Genomic DNA, 27,808 nt, shown 5'->3' with positions numbered 1-27,808 from the left:
CGAGATAAGGACAGGAGAGATCATTCACTATTACCGTCACGGGCAAAACAGACTCAGATTGCAAAATTAACTCAATTTATTACAAATCAACCAGAGCAAGGTAATGAGAAATAAAATGAAATCTCAGAACACCTTCCCACCACCCCTCCCTTCTTCCCAGGCACAACTACACTCCCGGATTTCACCACCAAGCCCCCCCAGCGGCACAGGGGGACAGGGATGGGGTTTATGGTCATCACACGTTATTTTCTGCCGCTTCACCTCCTCAGGACGAGGGCTGATCACACTCTTCCCCTGCTCCAGCGTGGGGTCCCACCCACGGCAGACAGTCCTCCACGAACTCCTCCAACGTGGGCCATTCCCACGGGCTGCAGTTCTTCACGAACTGCTCCAGCATGGGTCCCTTCCACAGTGTGCAGTCCTTCAGGAGCACACTGCTCCAGCGCGGGTCCCCCACGGGCTCACAAGTCCTGCCAGAAAACCTGCTCCGTGGGCTCCTCTCTCCACAGATCCGCAGGTCCTGCCAGGAGCCTGCTCCAGCGCGGGATTCCCACGGGGTCACAGCCTCCTTCGGGAACCCACCTGCTCCGGCGTGGGGTCCTCCACGGGCTGCAAGTGGATATCTGCTCCACCGTGGACCTCCCTGGACTGCAGGGGGACAGCCTGCCTCACCAGGGTCTTCACCACGGGCTGCAGGGGAATCTTCGCTCCGGCGCCTGGAGCATCTCCTCCCCCTCCTTCATCACTGACCTTGGTGTCCGCAGGCTTGTTTCTCTTACATGTTCTCACTCCTCACTCCGGCGGCAGTTTCTCTCCGTCCCAACTTTTTTCCTTCTTAAAAATGTTATCACAGAGGCGTTACCACTATCACTGATTGGCTCGGCCTTGGCCAGCGGCGGGTCCGTCTTAGAGCCGGCTGGTATGGGCTCGCTCTCTCTCGAACACAGGGGAAGCTTCCAGCAGCTTCTTACAGAAGCCACCCCTGTAACCCCCCCCCCCGCTACCAAAACCTTGCCAAACAAAACCAATACAGCTGTATACAATCATAAAAGAATAAGTATTGTCTAAAATTAGTTAACCGTAGAAACTTCCACCGATTTGTTAGTTTGTAGTGTTTTGTCCTAAGAAACTAAGAGAGAGATCGTTATGGATGGACCTTAGTTCTGTTGCTTAGAAACCCCACTCTGATCAAGATTCCAGTTAGTGGAATTAAGTAAGATTAACCAATGAATGTTTTAGTATAAGAATATTGATAAGGTGGTGTGACTGAGGGCCAATCACTAGAAACGTTAAATTCAAGAATTAACATTGAATGTACTTTTATGTAAATCTAATACATGATGGCGAAAATCGTACTGCGCAGAATCACATAAGAGAGGTCAACTGTCGGACAAAGTGAGGAAGACTATGGAAGACCACCAGAGGGCTTCTGAAGACCACCAGAGACTTCACCGCGCCTGCGTAAAGGGACATTTACATATGCTAATGATTTATCGGACAGTTGATGATTATGTATGACATTTCCCAGAAATTTAGTGAATATGTATAACAGGTGTGCATTTGACCTGCATGATTAAACCAGACAGGTGCACACACTAGGTGGAGTGATCCCCTGTGTGCCCAGCGCTGCAATAAAGGAGTGCCTGCTTCTTAACTTCTCATTGCTGTTAAGGAGTTTTATTCCGGATTTTGGCAACAGAACTAAACTGTTAATTCCAAGGAGAAAACATACTGAATTACTACTATGGTTTTAAGTTAAGTCTTTATCCACATGTCATAAGAACTTACTATATGATGAAGCAGTTCAAGGTATCTGATATCAGCAAAACAGCAGACACTAACTGGTAACAGACCACCGACTACTTCTGAATTCCACATAAAGACAGAACTGAAAGCAAGACCTCAAATAACATCATGTAGAAAAGAAGCCAGTGTTATCTTTACAAAAGCTACTTTGTATTACCTCTTGACAGCAGTTTTACCTATGAAGGGGAAGGCTCAAAAATAAGAAGTAATCAAAATATATTTATGTTAGTCACCCTAAGCCTCAATGAGCTATCGATCCTTCAAAATAATCACTGCAAAAAGAAGTTCCCCTTACAGACCTAACATTTCTCTATATTTCTTTATTCTTTGACAATGCCAATTGCCTTGAAGCTTCACTATGGCTATGCATAACATCAAGATTTCCAACACAGTCTCAAAGCAGCAATGACTTGTTTTAAATGTTGAAGTGCAGGAACAAGTCTCTAAACTTAGTTCACCAGGTCTTCAACTGGAAAAGAAAACCGATCACAAGGCCATTCAGAGTTGTATTGGGTCTGGCTGAGATGGAGTTAATTCTCCCCATAGCAGCCCTCATAGTGCTGTGCCCTGCATTGGTAGCTAGAAAGGTGTTGATAACACACCAGTGTTTTGGCTACTGCTGAGCAGTGCTGGCACAGCATCAAGGCTGTCTCTCCAACATTTTCGCCCCCCTCAATGACAGGCTGGGGCTGGGCAAGATCTTGGGAGGGGACATAACCAGGACAGCTGACCTAAACTAACCAAACAGATATTCCATACCATATGACGTCAGCTCAGATATAAAAGCTAAGTAAAGTGAAACAGAAGGGGGGCATTTTCATTTTCCGGAGCAACCACTACAAGTACTGAAGCTCTGCTTCCCAGGAAGTGACCAGACATTGCCTGCTGATGGGAAATAGAGAATAACATAATTTGGTTTTCTTTGCTTTCACGCGCGACCTTTGCTATCACTTTATTAAACTGTCCTTATCTTGACCCATGAGCCTTTTGTTAAATTTTCTCCCCCCTGTCCAGCTAAGGAGGGGGGGTGATAGAGCGGCTTTGATAGGCACCTGGCATCCAGCCAGGGTCCACCCACCACAGTCCTTTCTGGCACCCAACGTGGGGCACGACAACAGCAGTTTTGCATTAAGCATGCTATAGCTAGTTATTAAGTGGCAAGCTCCTGTGCAGGTCACGGAGTTTATTGGCTGCTTGCTTATCTCTAGTTTGCTGAGTTTGGGAACATGGTAATGCAAATAATGGCTGTGTGCTTTGCACTGGCAAATGATGGCATTGTTGTGCTGCAGGAGCTATCTTGTGGGGAGAATGAAGGAACTCGGAAACATGCTGATACAAATAATGTCTATGTGCTTTGTCCTGGCACTAATGGCTTTGCTGTGTTGTGGGAGCTATCTTGTGGAGGAGATGAGGGAACACATCTCCCTCTCCCTACCAGGCATTGATGTGAATGGTTTTATTATGCAGGCTCCCGAGGTCCTTGTTCACCCTTATGTGAGCTGTTCAATACTAATAAGTAATACTGGTGGTATATTATGGGTATTGTGGAATCTGGTCTCGTCCTGGTATAAGAGAAGACAAGTTTAAGGTGAGGCAATACTGAAATGTGCCCTCAAGTGACCGGTCCCTGGGTGGCAGGGTATATGGAAGGATTTGGACAGATTCCTAGGATGGTTATCACCTCCCATATCCTGGGACTTTACACCCGAACAGGCAAGCAACCCTGGCAAACTGACGCGCCACCTGATAGAAGGGTGCCTTGCCTATCCCAATGAAAACCAGCAGCTTCTTGCACTGTACTGGGGCCTGGCCTATGCCTACCGAGCCACAGTTCAACACTCTCAGAGGACCATGGCTGAGGCAGGGACCTAGACTGCATCTAAGGACACCATGCTCGAGATAGGGACCCAAACAACAAAAACAACAACTACAGTAATTGCCCCAATAGTGAAAAGGAAACAGTGGACAAGGAGATCAACGGGTCCATACCATTGATTAGCGAGGGAAGAAGAGGAAAGGCTTAATCTAGAAGCTGGTCCTTCAACAAAGAAATTGGAGGAAGGAGTGAGAGAACTTAGACAGGAAGCGGAAACTACCCAGTCCCTGACGTCCTCAGAACTTCGGGACATGAGGAAACAGTACAGCCGCCAGCCAGGTGAGCGGATTGCTGCCTGGCTGGTCCAATGCTGGGATAATGGGGCTGATAGTCAGCAACTGGAAGGCAAGGAAGCCCAAGAGCTGGGATCCCTCGCTAGAAACTGGGGAATTGAAAGAGGAATTGGAAAAGAGGCAGCAGTTTGCAGTCTCTGGAGCCGGCTCCTCTCAAGTGTGACGGCAAGGTATCCATTCAAGGAAGATCTTGTGAACTCCTCAGGAAAGTGGACTACTACCGCAGATGAAGGCATTCAGTACCTGAGAGAGTTAGCAGTGGTGGAAGTCATCTACAGTGATCTAGATGATGATGAGGTCTCCAAAGATCCAGATGATGTCCTGTGCACACGGGCCATGTGGCAAAAGGTGATTCAAGGTGCCCCAGCATCATATTATAACAGCTTGGCAGCAATGTATTGTCCAGATATGGAAAGACCAACTGTGGAGAAAGTGTCGTCTTGGCTCCAAAACTTTGAGGAAAATCTCTGTGTCTCCTCATCCCTACAGGACAGTGCCTTGGCTGTTAGGGACGCTCCAAGAAATCAGTCGTCTCCTGCCCCGGTCAGAGGGAAAGGGAGCCCAAGGCGTATGCCACATGGTACACTCTGGTTCTTCCTGCGTGACCAAGGGGAGGACATGAGGAAGTGGGATGGTGAACCCACCTTTAAGCTGGAAGCCCGTGTACATGAACTGAGAGGGATGACAGCTGTTAAGAAGGGGTCACCCAAGAAGAAGGCTGTCAGCGTAGTTGCTGTAGAGGCCCAAGAAAGCAATCAGCTATCCTCCAGGCCTAGAACTGAAACCACCTCCCTTGATTCTGGTGAGGGGACTTCTGGTCTGGCACTGCAAGGGTCAGACAGTGAATACTCTGATGAGGAACAGCAATAGAGGGTCCCTGCCTTCGGCCAGGAGGAGGAAAGGGATGACCAGATATACTGGACTGTGTGGATTTGATGGCCTGGCACATCAGACCCACAGAAGTATAAGGCTTTGGTACACACTGGTGCACAGTGTACACTGATGCCATCAGGGTACAGGGGCACAGAACCCATCTGGATCTCTGGAGTGACAGGGGGATGCCAAGAATTGACTATATTGGAGGCTGAAGTGAGCTTGACAGGGGACAAGTGGGAAAAGCACTCCATTGTGACCGGCCCAGAGGCCCCTTATATCCTTGGCATAGACTACCTCAAGAGAGGGTACTTCAAGGACCCAAAGGGGTACTGATGGGCTTTTGGTGTAGCCACCATGAACACAGAGAAGATCAAACAGCTATCTACCCTGCCTGGCCTCTCGGAAGATCCCTTCATTGTGGGATTGCTGAGAGTTGAAGAACAGCAGGTGCCAATCGCTACCAGGATCGTGCACCGGCGGCAATATCACACCAACCAAGACTCCCTGGCTCCCGTCCATCAGCTGATTCATCAACTAGAGAGCCAAGGAGTCATCAGCAAGACTCATTCACCTTTTAATAGTCCTATATGGCCAGTGCAAAAGTCCGATGGAGGGTGGAGGTTAACAGTAGCTTATCGCGGCCTGAATGAAGTGACACCGCCACTGAGTGCTGCTGTACCAGACATGTTAGAGCTCCAATATGAACTGGCATCAAAGGCAGCCACGTGGTATGCTACAATTGATATTGCCAATGCGTTTTTCTCCATTCCTTTGGCAGCAGAGTGCAGGCCACAGTTTGCTTTCACGTGGAGAGGTGTCCAATAGACCTGGAATCGACTGCCCCAGGGGTGGAAGCACAGTCCTACCATTTGTCATGGACTAATCCAAACAGCACTGGAACAAGGCGATGCCCCTGAACATTTACAATACATAGATGACATCATCGTATGGGGCAACAAGGCAGAAGAAGAAGTGTTTGACAAGGGAAACAGTAATTCACATTCTTCTGAAAGCTGGTTTCACCATAAAGAAAAGGGTCAAGGGACCTGCACAGGAGATTCAGTTCTTGGGAATAAAATGGCAGGATGGATGCCATCATGTGCCTATGGATGTGGTTAACAAGATAGCAACTATGTCTCCACCAGCTAACAAGAAAGAAACACAAGCTTTCCTAGGCCTTGTGGGGTTCTGGAGAATGCATATTCCAGGTTATAGTCAGCTTGTGAGCCCTCTCTATTGAGTAACCCGAAAAAAAGAACTATTTTGAAAGGGGCCCTGAGCAACAACAAGCCTTTGAGCATATCAGACAGGAAATAGCTCATGCAGTAGCTCTTGGGCCTGTCCAGACAGGACCAGATGTACAAAATGTACTCTACACTGCAGCTGGGGAGCATGGTCTCACCCGGAGCCTCTGGCGGAAAACACCAGGAGAAACCCAAGGTTGACCATTAGGGTTTTGGAGCCAGGGGTACCGAGGATCAGAAGCCCAATACACCCTGACTGAAAAAGAGATACGAGCAGCATATGAGAGGGTTCGAGCCGCTTCAGAAGTTGTTGGTACGGAAGCATATGTCCTCTTGGCAGCACGATTGCCCGTGCTACACTGGATGTTCAAAGGAAACATCCCCTCTACACATCATGCAACCAGCGCTACATGGAGTAAGTTGTCCTGGGTTCAGCTGGGATAGAGTTAATTTTTACAGGAACCTGGGAGGTGGGGGCATAGCCGGGGCAGCTGACCTGAACTAGCCAAGGAGCTATTCCATACCATGTGACATCATGCTCAGTATATAAATGGGGAGCGGGCCAGGGAGTGTTCTCTGTTCTCAGTGGGGGAAGTGGCGGAGCGTCGGGTCCCGGGTGGTGAGCAGTTGCACTGTGCATCACTCTTTCTGTATACTTTTTCATTAGTGCCACTGTTGTTGTTGTAATTTTTCTTTCTGTTTGTCCCAGTAAACTGCCTTTATCTCAACCCTCGAGGTTCCAGTTTCTTTTTCTTTTTCTCTCCTCCGTCTCCTCCCCATCCCACCGGAGGGGGGCGGAGGAGTGAGCGAGCAGCTGCGTGGTCCTTTGTTACCGGCTGGGCTGAAACCACGACAGTCCTTTTTTTGGTGCCCAACGTGGGGCAGAAGGCTTGAGATAACGACAGATCTGGCCAGAGCGTGTTGAAACAAATTTGTCAAATGCATTTCTTAGATAAATAGATGTTAGTCACATCTGTTAGTTGTTTCATTTGTTTACATGGTGGCGTTCTGTAAGTTCTTATATGCTCTATGTATTGCCTGTAGTTGCGTATCTCATCTCTGGGAGAGTGATTGGGATTATCATTTTGCTGTACTGGGCAATGTCGACTTGTGAAATGGTCATGAGGTTAAGCTGGTGTCTGTATGAGGCAGTGATATCATTTCCATACTTTGGGCACCTTCTGTCGGATTTTATTGGTAATTACACCCCATCCATGGGGAAGTTAGGGGGGGATACTTCCCCCTGTCCGTTCGCCTCCCTTTTCTCCTTCCGACTAATTACAACAGCTTTCGAGAATTTTGAATATCCTTGGGATGCGCAAGCCAGTGTGCTGTTAGTGCTATGCCTCCTGAATATTTTTCAGGTCTTGTTTAGGGCTACAAAAAGGCTCTTTAAGAGGACCACCCAGAGATCTGCCCCAAAGCTGGATATTCATGGGTGGCACAGCATGTGGGAGGATATGAGCAGGTATCTAGAGAACTTCTCACCTCCAGTGGCTTGGAAGTTCACTCCCAAACAGCTACAGAACCCTCATGAAGTGGTAGAATATTTGAAAGACAAATGCTGCGGCTATTCCAAAGACGTACAACTCGCTGCACTGTGCTGGGCCCTGGCCAGTATCTACCAAACACTGCTTGATATTATGCAGCAGCCTCAGGGGGAAAAGGGAGAAAAGATGGAAAACAGGACAACATGCACCGTGGCTACCCAAACCCTGACAACAGACACCGTGGCTGCCCCTACCACGACAACAGGTACCGTGGCTGCCCCTACGCCGCTGACAGATACTGCAGCTAAACCAGAGAACCAACCTGTGCCAATATCAGTCGCCCCTGTACAGAAAAAGAAACACACAAAGAAATCAGTTCGCTTAGTGAGAGATGAAGATGAACCAGGGTCATCGCGAGAACAGGAGGAAGAGCCAGAACCTGAAATAATTACCCGATCCCTATCCATGAGTGAGTTGCGTGACATGCGAAAAGATTTTAGCCGCCACCCAGGTGAGCACATTGTTACCTGGCTGCTCCGATGCTGGGATAGCGGGGCTAGTAGTGTGGAATTAGAGGGTAAAGAAGCTAAGCAGTTGGGATCTCTGTCTAGGGAAGGGGGCATCAACAAGGCGATTGGGAGAAAAACACAAGTCCTCAGCCTCTGCAGGCGACTTCTGTTAGGTGTAAAGGAAAGATACCCCTTCAGGGATGAAGTTACATCTCACCAAGGCAAGTGGACCACCATGGAGAGAGGTATCCAGTACCTGAGAGAATTAGCTGTGCTGGAGGTGATTTACAATGATCCGGAAAATGCGCAGTCACCCACAGATCCAGATGAAGTCCAATGCACACAACCCATGTGGCGGAAGTTTCTACGAAGTGCACCACCAACCTATGCCAACTCATTGGCAGTAATGTCCTGGAAAGAAGGCTATGGACAAACACTGGTTGAATTGGCTGTCGAACTCTGGCAATACGAAGGAAGTCTCTCTTCCTCCCTATGGGCCTGCGTTTCAGCTGTAGAGGAATTGTCCCAAGAGTTCCAGCAATTCAAAGTGGATCTATCCTCCTCCTCACCTGTACAGGCCCGCATCGCAGTTATTGGGAGTAAGCGTTCCTCTACCCAAGAGAGAGGAGAGAGAAAGTACACACGAAGGGCTAACCTGTGGTTTTACCTGCGTGACCATGGAGAGGACATGAGGAAGTGGGATGGAAAACATACCTCCGTCTTGGATGCACGGGTACAGGAGTTGCGAGAAAAAGCAACCAGAAAAGAGAATTCTTCTTGGAAAACTGCTGCTCCAGTTTCCTGTGAGCAGTCCCCCAGACGCAGTAGATGGGCTGATCTCATTTCTGATCCCCTTGAAGGGACTTCTGATTCACGTGTACAGAAAGTGAGTAATGGATATTCTAACCAGGATTAGAGGGGCCCTGCCTCCAGCCAGGTGGAGGAGAGGGACAACCGAGTCTACTGGACAGTGTGGATTCGATGGCCTGGCACATCAGACCCACAGGAATATAAGGCTCTAGTGGACACTGGTGCACAATGTACCCTAATGCCATCAAGTTATAAAGGGGCAGAACCCATCTATATCTCTGGTGTGACAGGGGGATCCCAAGAGGTGAAATGAGTCTAACTGGGAATGAGTGGCATAAACACCCCATTGCGACTGGCCCAGAGGCCCCGTGCATCCTTCGTATAGACTATCTCAAGAGGGGGTATTTCAAGGACCCAAAAGGGTACCGTTGGGCCTTTGGTATAGCTGCATTGGAGACGGAGGAAATTGAACAGCTGTCTACCCTGCCGGGTCTCTCCCAAGACCCTTCAGTTGTGGGGTTGCTGAAGGTTGAAGAACAACAGGTGCCAATTGCTACCACGACGGTGCACCAACGGCAATATCGCACCAACCGAGACTCCCTGATCCCCATCCATAAGATGATTTGCCAATTGGAGAGCCAAGGAGTGATCAGCAAGACTCACTCACCCTTTAATAGTCCCATATGGCCCGTGCGGAAATCTCATGGGGAATGGAGACTAACACTTAGATTATCATGGGCTGAATGAAGTCACGCCACCGCTGAGCGCTGCTGTACCAGATATGTTAGAGCTTCAATATGAACTGGAATCAAAGGCAGCTAAGTGGTATGCCACAATTGACATTGCTAATGCATTTTTCTCCATTCCTTTGGCAACGGAGTGCAGGCCACAGTTTGCTTTCACTTGGAGGGGCGTCCAGTACACCTGGAATCGACTGCCCCAGGGGTGGAAACACAGCCCCACCATTTGCCATGGACTGATCCAGGCTGCACTAGAAAAAGGTGAAGCTCCAGAGCACCTGCAATATATTGATGACATCATCATATGGGGCAACACGGCAGAAGAAGTTTTTGAGAAAGGGAAGAAAATAATCCAAATCCTTTTGAAGGCTGGTTTTGCCATAAAAGAAAGTAAGGTCAAGGGACCTGCGCAGGAGATCCAGTTCTTAGGAGTAAAATGGCAAGATGGGCGTCGTCAGATCCCTGCTGACGTGATCAACAAAATAGCAGCTATGTCTTCACCGACTAATAAAAAGGAAACACAGGCTTTCTTAGGTGTTGTGGGCTTTTGGAGAATGCATATTCCAAATTACAGTCAAATTGTAAGCCCTCTCTACCAAGTTACTCGGAAGAAGAACGATTTTAAATGGGGCCCTGAGCAACGGCAAGCCTTTGAACAGATTAAGCAGGAGATTGTTCACGCAGTAGCTCTTGGGCCAGTCCAGACAGGACAAGATATTAAAAATATGCTCTACACTGCAGCTGGGGAGAATGGCCCTACCTGGAGCCTTTGGCAGAAAGCACCTGGGGAGACCCGAGGCCGACCTCTGGGGTTTTGGAGTCGGGGATATCGAGGATCCGAGGCTCCCTATACTCCAACTGAAAAAGAGATCTTGGCAGCATATGAAGAAGTTTGAGCCGCCTCAGAAGTGGTTGGTACTGAAACACAGCTCTTCTTAGCACCCCGACTGCCAGTGCTGGGCTGGATGTTCAAAGGGAAAGTTTCCTCTATACATCACGCAACTGACGCCACATGGAGTAAGTGGATTGCACTGACCACACAGCGGTCTCGCATAGGAAACCCCAGTCGCCCAGGAATGTTAGAAGTGATCACAGACTGGCCAGAAGGCAAAGATTTTGGAATGTCGCCAGAGGAGGAGGTGACACAGGCTGAAGAGGCCCCGCTGTATAATAAACTGCCAGAAAATGAGAGGCAATATGCCCTGTTCACTGATGGGTCCTGTCGCATTGTGGGAAAGCATCGGAGGTAGAAAGCTGCTGTATGGAGTCCTACACGACTAGTCGCAGAAACTGCTGAAGGAGAAGGCGAATCGAGTAAGTTTGCAAAGGTGAAAGCCATCCAGCTAACGTTAGACATTGCTGAAAGAGAAAAGTAGCCAGTGCTCTATCTCTATACTGACTCATGGATGGTGGCAAATGCCCTGTGGGGGTGGCTACAGCAATGGAAGAAGGGCAATTGGCAGCGCAGAGGTAAACCCATCTGGGCTGCCGCACTGTGGCAAGATATCGCTGTTTGGATAGAGAAGCTAGTGGTAAAAGTACATCACGTAGATGCTCATGTACCCAAGAGTCGGGCCACTGAAGAACATCAAAACAACCAGCAGGTGGATCAGGCCGCCAAGATTGAAGTGTCTCAGGTGGACCTGGACTGGCAACGTAGGGGTGAGCTATTTATGGCTCAGTGGGCCCACGATACCTCAGGCCATAAGAGAAGAGATGCTACATATAGATGGGCTCGAGATCGAGGGGTGGACTTGACCATGGACACTATCGCACAGGTCATCCATGAATGTGAAACATGCTGCAATTAAGCAAGCCAAGTGGCAAAACCCCCTGTCGCATGGAGGGCGACGGCTAAAATATAAACAGTGGGAGGCCTGGCAGATTGACTATATCGCACTCCCACGAACACGCCAAGGCAAGTGCCATGTGCTTACAATGGTGGAAGCAACCACTGGATGGCTGGAAACATACCCTGTGTCCCATGCCACTGCCCAGAACACTATCCTGGGCATTGAAGAGAAAATTTTATGGCAACACGGCACCCCAGAAAGAATCGAGTCGGACAACGGGACTCACTTCCGAAACAACCTCGTAGACACCTGGGCCAAAGAACATGGCATTGAGTGGGTATATCACATCCCTTATCACGCACTGGCCTCCGGAAAAATTGAACGATACAATGGACTGCTGAGAACTACAGTGAGAGCGATAGGGGGTGGAACTTCCAAACATTGGGATACGCATTTAACAAAAGCCACCTGGTTAGTTAATACTAGAGGATCCGCCAATCGGGCTGGCCCCGCCCAACCAAGAGTTCCACATACTGTAGAAGGGGATAAAGTCCCTGTAGTGCGCATGAGGAGTATGGTAGGAAAGACAGTCTGGGTTAGTCCCCCCTCAAGCAGAGGCAAACCCATTCAAGGGGTTGTTTTTGCTCAAGGACCTCGGTATACCTGGTGGGTGATGCAGAAGGATAGGGAAGTTCGATGTGTACCTCAGGGAGATTTGATTTTGGGAGAGAATAGCCAGTGAATTGGGCTGTATGATATTTAACTGCTAAATAACCTGCTAATGCATGTCATTGTATCTATAGTGTCTATATGCCGTATCAAGGGTATTATTGTGAGAATTATCCAAATGACTACAGGATGGACTTCTGAAACTGAGCCAAGTACAACAGCGATAGAACTTGAACTGGCACCCAGCAATTTCCTCAAGATCAACATCCTCGACCTGCAGACCAAGGGCATGAGTTGCACCAAATGTACTAGCCACACGTTCCAGAGGCAGCGTACAACAACCCAACATCTCACACCATCTCTCTCTTATCCTGAAGAACTGTTACAACAGATAGAGCCCCAAAATCGATGGACACATTAGAGGGATAGCCCATAGGCTAAAGGAACACCGTGTGTGTGTGTGTGTGCGAGGTCGGGGAGAGAGTCCATATACTTATATATAAGACAAGGAAAGTAGTAGTGGTTGATTGGAAAAAAAAAGTAAGATCTGGGCATGATGTAGATGGTATATAGAATAAGGGGTGGATAATGTCCTGGGTTCAGCTGGGATAGAGTTAATTTTTTACAGGAACCTGGGAGGTGGGGGCATAGCCGGGGCAGCTGACCTGAACTAGCCAAGGAGCTATTCCATACCATGGGACATCATGCTCAGTATATAAATGGGGAGCGGGCCGGGGGTGGTCTCTGTTTTCGGTGGGGGAAATGGCAGAGCGTCAGGTCCCGGGTGGTGAGCAGTTGCACTGTGCATCACTCTTTTTGTATACTTTTTCATTAGCGCCGTTGTTGTTGTTGTAATTTCTTTGTGTTTGTCCCAGTAAACTGCCTTTATCTCAGCCCTCGAGGTTCCAGTTTCTTTTTCTTTTGTCTCCTCCGTGTCCTCCCCATCCCACCGGAGGGGGGCGGAGGAGTGAGCGAGCGGCTGCGTGGTCCTTTGTTACCGGCTGGCCTGAAACCACAACAAAGTGGATAGCATTGATCATGTGAGGAGCTCGACTGGGGAAATGCAGCTGCCCAGGAATTCTGGAAGAGATCATGGACTGGCCAGAAGGCAGAGATTTTGGAGCATCACCTGAGGAGGTGACTCGTGCCCAAGAGGCACCACCATATAACGAGTTATCAGAAGACGAAAGGTGTTATTCTTTGTTTACTGATGGATCCTGTCATGTGGTAGGGAACCATCGGAAGTGGAAAGCTGCTGTGTGGAGTCCCACACGACAAGTCATTGAGGCCACTGAAGGAGAAGGCGAGTCAAGTCAGTTTGCAGAAGTGAAAGCCATCCAACTAGCCCTAGACATTGCTGAACGAGAAAAGTGGCCGGTACTCTACCTCTATACTGACTCCTGGATGGTGGCTAATGCCCTATGGGGGTGGCTACAGCAGTGGAAGATGACCAATTGGCAGCACAGGGGTAAACCCATCTGGGCAGCTGCATTGTGGCAGGACATTGCTGCCCATGTAGAACACATGGCTCTAAAGGTACGTCATGTAGATGCTCACATGCCCAAAAGCCGTGCCACTGAAGAACATTGAAATAATGAACAGATAGACAAGGCTGCCAAAACAGAAGTAGCTCAGGTGGACCTGGACTGGGAGCGTAAGGGTGAGCTATTTGTAGCTCGATGGGCCCACGAAACATCGGGACATCTAGGGAGAGATGCAACGTATAGGTGGGCTCATGATCAAGGGGTGGACCTGACCATGGAGGCCATCACACAGGTCACTCATGAATGTGAAACGTGCTGCAATCAAGCAAGCCACCAGAGTAAAGTCTCCCTGAAACAGAGGGCGGTGGCTGGGTTTTCGATATGGCGAGGCCTGGCAAACTGACTACATTGGACCACTGCCAAGAACTCGCCAAGGCAAGCGCTACATACTCACCATGGTGGAAGCAACTACTGGTTGGCTAGAAACATATCCTGTAAACCATGCCACTTCCTGAAACACCATCTTAGGCCTCGAAAGGCAAATTCTATGGCAATACGGTAGCCCAGAAAGAATTGAATCAGACAATGGGACTCATTTCCAAAATAAACTCATAAGCTCCTGGGCAAAGAAACACAGCATTGAGTGGGTGTACCACATACCCTATCACCCGCAAGCATCTGGAAAAATTGAGAGAGATAATGGACTGTTAAAGACTATGTTGAGAGCGCTGGGCAATGGGGCATGGAAGCATTGGGATAAAAATTTAGCAGAAACCACTTGGCTAGTTGTCATGGTTTAACCCCAGCCAGCAACTAAGCACCACGCAGCCGCTCACTCCCTCCCCATCCAGTGGGATGGGGGAGAAAATTGGGAAAAAAAGAAGTAAAACTCCTGGGTTGAGATAAGAACGGTTTAATAGAACAGAAAAGAAGAAACTAATAATTATAATGATAACACTAATAAAAAATGACAACAGTAGTAATAAAAGGATTGGAATGTAAAATGATGCGCAGGGCAATTGCTCACCACCCGCCAACCAACACCCCGCCAGTCCCCGAGCGGCGATTCCCTGCCCGCCACTTCCCAGTTCCCATACTAGATGTGACGTCACATGGTATGGAATACAGTGTTGGCCACTTTGGGTCAGGTGCCCTGGTTGTGTCCTGTGCCAACTTCTTGTGCCCTGGCTGGGCATGAGAAGCTGAAAAATCCTTGACTATAGTCTAAACAATACTGAGCAACAACTGAAAACATCAGTGTTATCAACATTCTTCGCATACTGAACTCAAAACATAGCACTGTACCAGCTACAAGAAGACAGTTAACACTATCCCAGCTGAAACCAGGACTCTAGTTAACACCAGAGGAACTGCTAACCTGAGCAGATTGCTGCCTGGCTGGTCCAATGCTGGGATAATGGGGCTGATAGTCAGCAACTGGAAGGCAAGGAAGCCCAAGAGCTGGGATCCCTCGCTAGAAACTGGGGAATTGAAAGAGGAATTGGAAAAGAGGCAGCAGTTTGCAGTCTCTGGAGCCGGCTCCTCTCAAGTGTGAGGGCAAGGTATCCATTCAAGGAAGATCTTGTGAACTCCTCAGGAAAGTGGACTACTACCGCAGATGAAGGCATCCAGTACCTGAGAGAGTTAGCAGTGGTGGAAGTCATCTACAGTGATCTAGATGATGATGAGGTCTCCAAAGATCCAGATGATGTCCTGTGCACACGGGCCATGTGGCAAAAGGTGATTCAAGGTGCCCCAGCATCATATTATAACAGCTTGGCAGCAATGTATTGTCCAGATATGGAAAGACCAACTGTGGAGAAAGTGTCGTCTTGGCTCCAAAACTTTGAGGAAAATCTCTGTGTCTCCTCATCCCTACAGGACAGTGCCTTGGCTGTTAGGGACGCTCCAAGAAATCAGTCGTCTCCTGCCCCGGTCAGAGGGAAAGGGAGCCCAAGGCATATGCCACATGGTACACTCTGGTTCTTCCTGCGTGACCAAGGGGAGGACATGAGGAAGTGGGATGGTGAACCCACCTTTAAGCTGGAAGCCCGTGTACATGAACTGAGAGGGATGACAGCTGTTAAGAAGGGGTCACCCAAGAAGAAGGCTGTGGCTCCCCGTCGGGGAATCGAACCCCGGTCTCTCGCGTGACAGGCGGGGATACTCGCCACTATAGCAGCAACGTGGTGGGGGTTCCACCCCTCGCCTCTGTGCATCACAGTTTTAAGAACTACCATTGAAATCTACATTCATCACACAAAATCTTCACTCACATCAACAAAAAGAATTCCCCACACCAAAATCAAAATAATATCATCACAAAACTGACAAAAAGTGGACAATTTACACACAATCCACCCCTCGTCCCTCCACCACAATTACAACAATAAAAATTCCCCACTCATCAAGCAGCTCTTAACTCTCTAGTTGGGTTCAGTCCATGTTTTGCTCGTTACCTCTCTCAGTTACTATCCTTATCTGAAATTCCTCACACTGCCCGAATTCTCCACCAAAAAGACTGTGATGGGTTGACCCTGGCTGAACGCCAGGTGCCCACCAAAGCCGTTCTATCACTCCCCCATCCTCAGCTGGACAGGGGAGAGAAAAATATAACAAAAAGCTTGCAGGTCGAGATAAGGACAGGAGAGATCATTCACTAATTACTGTCACAGGCAAAACAGACTCAGCTTGGGGAAAATTAGCTCAATTTATTACAAATCAGCCAGGGTGAGGTAACAAGAAATAAAACCAAATCTCAGAACACCTTCCCTCCACCCCTCCCTTCTTCCCGGGCACAACTTCACTCCCAGATTTCTCCACCAAGCCCCCCCAGTGGCACAGGGATGGGGTTTACGGTCATCACATGTTATTTTTCTGCCGCTTCATCCTCCTTAGGGGGAGGGCTCATCTCACTCTTCCCCTGCTCCAGCGTGGTGTCCCGCCCATGGGAGACAGTCCTCCATGAACTTCTCCAACGTGGGCCATTCCCACGGGCTGCAGTTCTTCACGAACTGCTCCAGCATGGGTCCTTTCCACAGTGTGCAGTTCTTCAGGAGCACACTGCTCCAGCGTGGGTCCCCCACGGGCTCACAAGTCCTGCCAGAAAACCTGCTCCAGCGCGGGCTCCTCTCTCCACAGATCCACAGGTCCTGCCAGGAACCTGCTCCAGCGCGGGGTTCCCACAGGGTCACAGCCTCCTTTGGGAACCCATCTGCTCCGGCGTGGGGTCCTCCACGGGCTACAGGTGGATATCTGCTCCACCGTGGACCTCCCTGGGCTGCAGGGGGACAGCCTGCCTCACCATGGTCTTCACCACAGGCTGCAGGGGAATCTTCGCTCCAGCGCCTGGAGCATCTCCTCCCCCTCCTTCTTCACTGACCTTGGTGTCCGCAGGCTTGTTTCTCTTACATGTTCTCACTCCTCACTCCGGCAGCTGTTTCTCCCTGTCCCAACTTTTTTTTTCCTTCTTAAAAGTGTTATCACAGAGGCGTTACCACTATCACTGATTGGCTCGGCCTTGGCCGGCGGCGGGTCCGTCTCGGAGCCGGCTGGTATGGGCTCACTCTCTCTCGAACACAGGGGAAGCTTCCAGCAGCTTCTTACAGAAGCCACCCCTGTAACACCCCCCCGCTACCAAAACCTTGCCACAGAAAACCAATACAGAAGGCTAACTTTATTTAAAAAAAAAAATCTGGAAATAACATTTGCATTTGGTTTCAGCAGAAAACATCAGCGCTTTTTTTTTTTTTTAAACACATAACTGATTTAGGTTCAGTACTCTCTTTTACCCCACAGCTTTTTACTTCTGCAGTATTTTAGCTTTGCCTGGATATTGGCTAGAAACAGCCATCTTCTCCATGACTGCCCATCTGAGGCACAATCAAATGAATTAAGTCAGTCAATAGTTAATTTGGGCTAGTAGAGTCAGATGAACAGTTAAAATGGGAAAACATCACATCAGTAACAGTTATCTGGGAGGATAAACGGGTAAGTAGCAGTGTAAAGTCATCTGACAGCTACCTTGACAGCAGGAGACCTTAAGAATTAAAGTAAAGCACTGGTTTTCCAACTCATCCTTTGGGGCTGCCACCACTGTTAAAAATTAAAGACCCACTTTCAAAAAGCCATATGTCTGACCCCCTACATCACGTGAGATCTCAAGGAAAACCCTAACTGAATAAAAAAATTTTAAAAAAAATTGTTACAGTTTTCCTTTTATTGTCAACTGATGAAACCATAACAGTCACCAGAGAAGGAAAATGCTGAGGATTACAGAAAAACAATCACAAATCTGGTATTAAATGAATAAAACGTGCTCAGGAAGAAAACTAGTGCATCACAGATAAAATATGCCCTTTATGAAGTACAGCTAGAGCAAGATGAAACCAACATAGTATATCATCTAGGGACAAGATAATAAAACTTAAACAATTTGTTTATGGAAACAGAGCATTAGTCCATGAACACTAACACTTGCTTACAGTTCCTAAACAAATCCCCAGACAACTTAAGGCAATTCAGTATGCAGAATGATGCTGCATTTTACCACAAGGTGATTTCTCCCACCACTCTTAAAAAAAATTATGTTCATACATGCATGTGTGTACTCTTCACATGATCAATAGCTAGAAAGCAGCCTAAAAGAATACCCAACTTCAACCAAATAAGGTAGACAGAGTAGTATTATGGAAACAGAGCAATAATAAAACTGACAACTGTTTTTTCCAATTAAGTATTTCAATAAAGCAGATTAGCCCTTCAAGCTTATTTTATTTGATGAAATATTAATAGGAGTGACATTCAATAACATGTTAAAATTACAACAGTAGCTCCACCAATTGACTATCTTTCAAGGTTTCAACTTCAGACACGTTTTTACCAATACAGATAAGAACAGAAGCAGTAATGCAAACAGCACCCTCTGAAATGTAAGAGGAAACATATTAGAACATTTATGGGTATGCCAACCTTAGTTTTGTGCAGTGCACTGGAGAAAAAAAATAATCTTTTGACTCCTCCCCTCAACCATGTAGTCCCTCCATGAGGAAATAGAATCTGATGCCCATCTTCTCCCTTATCTCATTTCCTCTCTATTTAAGGAGGCACCAAGTTATCAAGAAAAGGAATGGTACTTCAGCTACCAGTTAGGGGTCACTGCTTATGGGAAAATTGGCAAGGAGGATTATAAACATGCTCAAGTGACCTGCAGCTGGGGTGTAGAAAAAAAACCACATATCATACTAATTGTTTAGTCTTGTGTGCTTGACAAGTAGAACATCTGTGTTTAGATAACATAGGCCTATGGTAGATTTAGAAGCACCCTATCCAACATGCTTGAAATTCCTGCCCTGCTGTGAGAAAAAAAAAAAAAAAAAAAAAAAAATCAAAGCCCAGTGGCAAACTACACCTGTGCAAATCCCTAAAATACAGGTGAAAACAGCAGGTTTGATGATCCTCCAGCATGGACCGAGCTCAGCAGTGCCTGCGTCCCCACTTGCGTGCCTCTGCCTGGGTGCTGCTCCAGGGATCCCCAGTTGGCAAGATAACAAAAATATACTCTTTGCATTTCATCTGTGGTTTTGCAGTTGTTCCTGCATCCTGCCTGTGCTGGCTCACACATTTGGCATAATTGGCAGGATCCAGGAACAAGCATGCCACAGCTGGCAAAAAAGTTGGGGACTGGGGAGGCCATGATGGTGACTCCCTGTATTCCAGGAGGGCCTAGTTCTGAGCACTGGACCCCCGTGGCCACTTTCCTGGCTACATGGGCTCTGCTGGAAGCATGGCCTGAAAGAGATGACGGAGCTGGTGGTTACCCTCCACACAACTGAAACAGCTATGCGCAGATTGCCATGGAAAGCGGCATCCAATTCATCTTGCAAATCAGCAGGGAGATTGGGATGGTTATTAGTTACTGGTCTTTGAGCTCTTGACCGTGAAATTGTTGCATTATGGAGTAAAATGAGAGAATTGGAAAAGGAAGTCAGGACTTTACAAGATGCAAAGGCAATCACACAAGAAGTAGTTAGTACTCAAGCAGAGCAGTGCCATGGGCTACAAGATACTGTAGAATGGTATAGCGCATATTGCTAATAAACAGGGGAGGGGAGCGAGCAAGTGGCTGTGTGATGCTTAGTTGCCGGCCAGGGTCAAACCATGACAGTCCTTTTTAGTGCCCAATGTGGGGCATGAAAGGTTCAAGATAATGACAGATCTGATTGGAATGTGCTAGATTGAATTTATATAAGTTGTTGCTGTTTAGCTATTAATCAGCAGGCTCCTGTGCTTGCCATGAGGCATGCTTGCCTTACTGTATGTTAGAGTCTAGTGCTTGTTAGTGGCTGCTTTTTGCTTTTGCTGCTTGCTGTACTGCTTATCATCTTACTCTGATGTGCCTGGGAACATTTTGAGAACAGCAACGGTTCATGCATTGATTACAGGATTCAATCCAGACAGGGTAGCAGTAACGAGAAGTATCAATGTGCAGCTTTTGAGAGGAGCGCCTGCCTCACTAAACCCCATGATTATACCAGCAGTCACAAATGCTACTGGTAATGTAGGCACCCTAGCAAATACCTTGAGGGAAATTGGGGTTGTAACTTCAGGACCATCTGTGCGGGTGGTGAATAAAGGAAAGCTGGCAAAACCAAAAGGAGTTACATCACAGGTGAGGAGGAAACAAATGTGGAATGATCTCGTACAAGCTGGTGTCCCATGATCAGAAATAAATGGGATCACAACAGAAATGTTTTGCTGATGGCAAAAGTTAGCACCTACATAAAAAAGCCGACTGCCCCTGGCCCCACCCCGTCCACCCTCTGCCCCGCCTGCCACCTCAAGGCAAGGCACTACCTAGCAAATGCCAAAACAGCAGAAATGAAGGTTTGGCAGGTCCCCCAAAATTGACACCACTGTAGCCTCTTAACATGAAGAGGACAGACGCCCCTACATTCCTTTAGCTATAAAGTGGTGGTCTGGGGGGATTTTACATGTGTTAGCTCTGGTGGATACTGGAGCTGAGGTTACTGTATTACATAGTAATATTAATAACAAAGAAGCCACATTGCAAATCTGTGGATTAGGGGGAAATCTGACCCCTGCCCTCCAAGCTAAGGTTACCTTAACAATAGGAAATGCCACTCCATTTACCACAACGGCGTTAATTGCCCCAGTTAAAGAATATATCTTGGGCACTGATGTGTTGGCAGGACAAACAGTTGAAATGTAAACGGTCACTTCTGCTTCAGGACTTCACAAGCAGGATTTGCTATTCAATCTATAACCATCTTGCGTGGATTCCTGATGTGGGATCCTGTTGTGCTGCCCCTGCCTGCTAAGGTGGTAACTGTAAAACAATATTGTATTCCGGGGGGGGGGAGGGGGGGGGAAGGAGGAGGAGGAAATTACTCAAACCATTCAGGCACTTCAACAAGTGGGAATCATTAAGGAAACCATGACTGCTGTTAATAATCCTGCTTGAAAACCAGACGGCACTTGGAAAATTACAATAGATTATAGAGAATTGAATAAAGTCACCCCCCACACACTTGCAGTTATGGTACTAGACATGGTTACTCTCATAGAAAAATCAGTAAAAATTTACAACCCTGGAAGGTAGTGATAGATCTTGCTAATGCTTTCTTTTTGATAGCCATTACATATTTATAAAGCACATGCACATAACTGTAGTATTTGTATGCAGCTACATTTAAGGGCATTATATAGGCCATGGGGAAAGATAAAACGTGGTCAAAGGACCTTGAATACCTAGCAAGTTGATTACATGGGCCCCCTGCCCTCATCGAGGACACTGTATTGCTGTGGATACAGTATCAAGACTGTTTTTTGCTAAACCCACCAAATATACTAATCAGCATAGCACAACTGAAGCATTAAAACAACTCATTCATCAATATGAACCTTCTCACCAAATACAAAGTGACCAAGGAACACACTGTAGTGGACATAATGTCCAAGATTGGGTTCAAGGGCTAGGGATAGATTGGATATTCCACATTGCCTACCATCCCCAAGCTAATGGCTTGACTGAAAGAATGAATGGAATGTTGAAGGAACAATTAAAAAAGCTAACCAGTACTAAAACTTTACAACATTGGCGTTCACAGCTTACTATAGCAGCTTTTTTGTTAAACAGCCAGAATATTCATAATCAAGCACCCTATGATGGTATTACAATACCTCCAGTACAAAACATGGTGAGGATTGAAATTCTTCCAGATGGTATCTCTCCCAAAATATTAACTATAGGGGAAATGGAATTGTTTACACCAATGGATTGCATGGTGGGACTGTGACCTATTATCCTAGACACAAAGATTCAGATAATAACCCCTGAGAATGCCATATGGTTCTGTACCACAACTTCTCTTATTTTACATCCTTTGTTGATATCAGATTCTTGAGTTCTTGTATTTTAGACATCTTCAACAAATATTTGTGCCTTATCTAGAGGAGATAGCATTGGAACAGTGTTATTGGTGTTGCAAGCCCAACATCGAATTTAAGTTCAATCTGAAAAAGCACAAGCCATAGATCTCCAATCTGTGTGGGCAATTGCCCCACATCAGGTTATCAAACCCAGAGTGATATTAGATGAAGGAGCTGGAGCAATGGAATATCTATTACTGGAAGGAGATGATACTCCTGTTTTGCTCCCTTATCACAAGTTGGCTCATCATGCTTTGTAGTCTTGTACTACAAGCACATGCCCTAGATACATTTTCACAAGATCAACATCTAAATACTTGGATTCAGTTGGCCTCTACTGTAACTAACTCATCTGCCTTTTGTATCAAGGGAAGATCTTTTGACAACACATTTCATTGGCATGCTAACCCCAGTAGCTGTATTACAGAATTATACTATGTTAAGTGCTTTTGATATTAATGTTCCTTGTTATTTTTTTCAAGTAGGCAATGGCTGTACACCAAGGAACATTACAAAATCAGTTGGCGGTAAAATATCTCATCTTCTTCAATGCCATAAACACTGCTCCAATTTTGAAGGCATGTCTTGCTTTGACATAACTGATGAATCAGCCAGCATAGAGGATGACATTCAACATCTCCAGGACTTAATGCATCAAATGAAACAACCTACTGGTGGTGCCTGGCTGGCTGAGTAGTTTAATTCCCTGACAGGATGAGTGGGAGCCCAATTCAAAACATTATTGTAGAGAGAAGTTTATTCCTTTTTTCTATATGTGTTTATTACCACAACAATGCCTCTGTAAATTACCCTGCCCTACACCCTGTGGGATGATTGCTGGAGGCGACTTATTAATATGGCACACCCCCCCTCAAGGGAAGGTGAACCTCCAGGGTGGAATGCAGTGGACATGTAAAGAATCGGTTCCATGGTAGTTCCCTAAGCAACATAACCTGCAACTTTTAGATGTTGGCAACACCAGGGAAACTTGGTATGCTGACTCTAAGAGAAACAACACGGAGGATGGAGTGGAGATGCCGCGGCCAGGCTCTGTGATCACAGGGATAGGGAACTGGAACAATAGGAACAAGAACGGTTAGTCCCTGCATTGAATCCACTGAAGCAAGGAGGTAAAATAATGGGGGTTCTGTCGACTTAATGCCCTACTTCCGATTTATATCACACATGCCCAGTTCTGGAGTTGTGACATGCTAAATCATGTTCTCTGGGTGAACTTTGCTCATTATAATATAATACCAAAACAAACCTCCATCCCAAAAGTTACCCACCTCCAAGGTGCAACCACCCCCCCACGGAGCATGTGCTCTGAATTTTTCCTAGCATATACCTTTAAAAGCAAAGTGAGAGAATTTTATACCAATTTAAATAAAGGTATTTATGACTAGAATCACTCAAGCTCCACCTAAAAGGAAAAATAGGACATAAAGACCCCAAAAGAGGAAGACTATTAGGGAAGATACCATCATAGACAAGTCAGGAAGACATCACTGACTTCTGGGGTCAGTCGACAGGCTGAACCTCTCTTCCCCCCCCCACAGGGATGCCTATTGGGTGAGATTCAAACACTTGGCTGTACCGAGTGCTTCCCTGGGAAACTCAGAATTCTTTAGAGCTCTTTTCTTTCATAATTTAATGCACTTGTAGTCGACTGTATTATCATTTGCACACACTTTGCAGACAGCATATTTATCACTGGCAATCCAAAAGAACCTGTACTGTTGCTTTAATAAACTGCGCTGCTCATTAATCTAGTCGTAATAGTTCGTTAACGCAACCAAACTCCTTAAGTCTGGTAATTCTCATGCACTGAACACAGCTAAGCCAAGTGCAGTGTGCTATAAGTACATCCATCACAATAGTTACATGACTGGACTTATAGCACTGAATTGGACATTACTCAGAAACTAAACCTAGCTGCCTCCAGCCCCTCTGACATCTGAGGATAAGCTGGAATGCAAGTGGGTTTATTTTCTACCAAATTCCTTTACCCTTTTGTTACTGATTGGTTATTGATTATGTTATTTGTTATTGACTAGTTAGTAGCTTTGATTTATTATTGATTTGGTAGTAGTTAGAATAGCTCATGTTTAATAAGAATATAAAATGGTAAGAAGTAGTTTAGCAAAAGTATCTCTATTGTATTTTGCACATTTAATTAACAACCGACAGCTGTTGTGAAACCTTTTGTATAACCCGGTACCAAGGCCGGAGGAATTGGCCAAAATCATTTAACAGGAACATTTAGAACTTAGCTAATAAGTAATAGGAACATATAGAACTTAGGTAACAAGCTTGAGATTTAAGATGATTTTGATAGTGTTTGTCAGTAGGAGTATATTATAACAACCTAGAAGAATGGAGATGATGTCAGAATTTTAAATTAATGGGAACTAATAAGAGTCGAATGAAGCAACTTGTAGTTATTTGCCAAGAAATAGTTAGTTACCTGCCAAAGACCAAACTGCGCAGAATCACCTGAAGGAGGTCAAGAAGCGGACAAGTGAGGAAGACTATGAAAGACCACCAGAGGACTCTAGAAGACCACCAGAGACCTTCAATGTGCATGCGTAAAGGACATTAACATATGCTAATAACTTCCCAGAAATCTAATTAATATGTATAACATTTCTCGGAAATCTAATGAATATGAATGAATAAGTTCAATATAAGGTGTATGATTTTGGTGTTCGGTGTGCGTGGTCTTTTGAGAGGACTCACCCACGCACCCGGCCGTTAATAAAGAAGTGTCTGCTTATCTACACTAAATTGGTGTTGATAAGTTCTTTATTCCGAGTTTTTCGGTAACACTTTAATGCAACAAAGCCCAAACAGACACCTCCAGCTTTGCAGCCCCAGAAGAAGTGGTCCCTTGAGTGAGGGGGTAGAATGTGGGAAAATAAGGGAAGATTGGCAAGGAAGATTATAAACATGCTCAAGTGACCTGCAGCTGGGGTGTAGAAAAAAAAACACATCTTGTGTGCTTGACAAGTAGAACATCTGTGTTTAGATAACATAGGCCTATGGTAGATTTAGAAGCACCCTATCCAACATGCTTGAAATTCCTGCCCTGCTGTGGGAAAGATCAAAGCATGGTGGTAAACTATGCCTGTGCAAATTCCTGAAATACAGGTGAAAACAGCAGGTTTGGTGATCCTCCAGCATGGACTGAGCTCAGCAGTGCCTGCGTCCCCACTTGTGTGCCTCTGCCTGGGTGCTGCTTCAGGGATCCTCTGGTTAGTGAGGTAACAAAAATAAATTTTCTCTTTGCATTTCATCCATGGTTTTGCGGTTGTTCCTGTGTCCTGCCTGTGCCAGCTTATATACTGCTCCCCAATGGCTGGGGGATGGTGTCACTTTATAAGCCAACCTTGAAAAAAAAGGAGACTCAATGCCAGAAGTTCCTTATTAACAAGCAACTTCCAGGTACGATTTGGTTCTACTATTACGCAAAGCACCATCCATAACATCGCTTTCAATTTCTAGAGAGGGAAATCCATGCTCTTCACCCACTTTCTTCAATCATACAGAGATGCCCATGATCCAATGCTACTTCTGGGAAGAAGAATTTAAACTAAAGGGAGGTAAATTTGAAATGAAACATGGTAACAGACTGCCGAAACATCAGTAATTTCTTCAGAACATGCAAATAGTTGAAAGAGCTTGTGCAGAGAACATACAATAGGAACATCTACACTGAAAAAAGATATGTTAAAAGCCAGCTAGCACATTAGATACAACAGGATAAGCTGGGATTTTTTACTGGTTATACTGGTACATGAGCAATCCATTAGGTTAATCATAAAAAAACCAAACTTATTTTAAGAATACAACCTGAGTCTAGTCTAACTCATTTGTGAAACAATGTTTTCAATTTTCATACCCCAATATTTCAACAGTTCTCACAAACACCACAGCAGGAACAGTTTAAGATAATGCAGGTTTTTTTCACCTGTGGTGAATGGCATCAAGGGAGAGTTTAATTTCTATTTTATTTCTAATAGGCTTCAAATTTACCACATGGCATCTGCACCCCTACTGGGAAAAGTTGTTTAAGTCTGAGCTGAAAAAAAACTTTGATAACCACTGGTCAACTGTTTTTAGCACAAAGTCTTTCCATGTCTGTGTGTCAGCTGTGCTGCCAGTTAATCTCAGGCCCATCTTTTTATGTTTATTTCTCCCCTTGTAGAGAGAGAAAGCTCGCCTTCCTTGTAAGGGCATCAAGTATTAGTATTTGTGCAGCAAAACAGACAGCTCAAGAATTAGACTGCCTACTTTCATTATATATCCGGTGATGTTTTAAATAAACGCAGCATAATTAGCTTCCAGGAATTATTTCCTTAAATACAGACGAGAAAGCTTTTGCTCCTCCAGCAATTACTTCCTGCTGCAGAACTGTGGGTCCTACCCACCGAGAAGTCAGCTAATACAACTCTTCTTTCCTGAAAAACGTTCACAGCATACCAGGTGCTATTTCCACACCACCACACTCAGTCGACTGCATTCATACCATAGCCCCCAGGCCCCCACTGCAGCTGGGGCCGAGGCTCCAGCTAACGGCCCGTGAAATGCCTTCTCGCGGCTGCCATGACAACACTATCAGCCCTACAGTCACTCTCCCTGGCCCCTCTCCCACCACCCTCATGATGCCTTGAACAAAGGCAGGAGAAGGAAAATTTTACTGTATCGCTGTACTAACGAACTTTTGCTTGCTTGAAAACTTCAAAATTTCGGTATGTACTAATTAGATAAGAAAAACCTTGATCTTTGTCAATGGTATATGCTGGAGGCACAAACAGACAGGAGGCCTCGGGCCTGATGTGCCTTGGGCCCTGATGATAAGCTTTGAGTTCTGCTGAGTTTTTGTAATTAAAACTTGCCAAGGCCACTTAGCTAGGAGAAAGAGATGACCCACACTGCGAGTGGACACTATGTAAATGATAATATGAATGACTGGAATAAGTTTTGCTTGCTGTAGATAACGGTGTGCACGATAGGTGGAGCAATCCCCCGTGCACCCAGCGCTGCAATAAAGAACGCCCGCTTTCTAAAACTCCAAAATCGAGTCTTGGAGAGTTTCTTTGACCGGCTGTTTCGGTAACACCCGTCGGCCCGCGGTGCTAGCGCCGCCACAGCCCGGTGACTCAGCCGGTCCGGCGAGTACGGCCGGGCACCACCCCCAATGAAGCTCAGACACCCACCCCCCCCACCCCCAACACTCTGAGCGGGAGACGGAGTGGAGGCAAGCCCAGGCTAGGACGGTGGCCCGGCCCCCACACGCCCCCGCCCCGGTCAGGCCTCGACGGCCGCCTGGCCCCAGCCCCAGGAGACCGGCCGCCGCGAGGCGAGCGCAGGCAGCCACGTCCCTCAGCTAGCAACGGAGACCCCACTGCTCAGCCCGACACACCCGCCCGGCGCGCTACCTCCTGCGGCCCGACTGGGCCATACCGCTGGGCGAGGCAGGCAGCGGCCCCACTCCCCGCCACTCACCCTTGACTTTGCCGAAGGTACCGACACCGAGCGTATCACCCAAGATATAGTGCCCGATCTTCACCCGCCCGTGCTCGTGCTTCTGTTTATCCGCTGCCGCCATATTGAGCCAAGAACCGAGTCTGCGCATAGCGCGCGTCCACACTGCAACGCTAGTGAGAGAAGAGAAACCACGTAGTACCCACCCATATCGAAACCCGGCAGTGAACCCCGCACTTATCTCCTTCCCTCCTTCCCCGGGGACAAACCATTGCTGTTC

General features: G+C 46.8%; 4 protein-coding genes across 9 annotated transcripts in view; 2 read left to right on the top strand and 2 right to left on the bottom strand.

Annotated features, from left to right (window-relative positions):
• The window catches only part of LOC126035340 (endogenous retrovirus group K member 5 Gag polyprotein-like), a 132,888-nt gene that overhangs the window by 74,906 nt on the left and 30,174 nt on the right, over positions 1 to 27,808 (bottom strand). The window lies entirely within an intron of this gene.
• The window catches only part of LOC126035282 (5'-AMP-activated protein kinase catalytic subunit alpha-1-like), a 79,835-nt gene that overhangs the window by 46,042 nt on the left and 5,985 nt on the right, over positions 1 to 27,808 (bottom strand). For 4 of the 6 annotated variants that reach the window (XR_007504892.1, XM_049793700.1, XM_049793699.1 and 1 more), the window contains exon 1: positions 27,550 to 27,744. The exons of 1 other annotated variant lie outside the window; for it this stretch is intronic. Coding sequence is in view for 3 of the 5 variants with exons in the window: in XM_049793700.1 (XP_049649657.1) it covers positions 27,550 to 27,679 (130 nt within the window). In the remaining 2 variants the exon portion in view is untranslated. Of the gene's footprint in view, positions 1 to 27,549; positions 27,745 to 27,808 lie in introns of those variants that run through there. One more of the 6 variants, XM_049793701.1, reaches the window with a different exon arrangement.
• LOC126035355 (uncharacterized) lies at positions 214 to 18,981 on the top strand. The gene is made up of 2 exons (XM_049793891.1): positions 214 to 517; positions 16,740 to 18,981. Exons 1-2 carry the CDS (start codon positions 220 to 222, stop codon positions 17,351 to 17,353), a joined length of 912 nt encoding a protein of 303 aa, XP_049649848.1. The 5' UTR covers positions 214 to 219; the 3' UTR covers positions 17,354 to 18,981.
• LOC126035354 (uncharacterized) overlaps positions 543 to 27,808 on the top strand; it is a 154,213-nt gene continuing 126,947 nt past the window's right edge. Inside the window, exon 1 of the mRNA XM_049793890.1 lies at positions 543 to 5,665. Within this exon, the coding sequence (XP_049649847.1) occupies positions 3,934 to 4,845 (912 nt within the window). The 5' untranslated portion in view covers positions 543 to 3,933 and the 3' untranslated portion in view covers positions 4,846 to 5,665. The remainder of the gene's footprint in view (positions 5,666 to 27,808) is intronic.

The sequence above is a fragment of the Accipiter gentilis genome, chromosome W (genome assembly GCF_929443795.1).
Source record: "Accipiter gentilis chromosome W, bAccGen1.1, whole genome shotgun sequence".
Classification (NCBI taxonomy): Eukaryota; Metazoa; Chordata; class Aves; order Accipitriformes; family Accipitridae; genus Astur; species Astur gentilis.
This window is presented reverse-complemented; position numbering and strand designations above follow the sequence as displayed.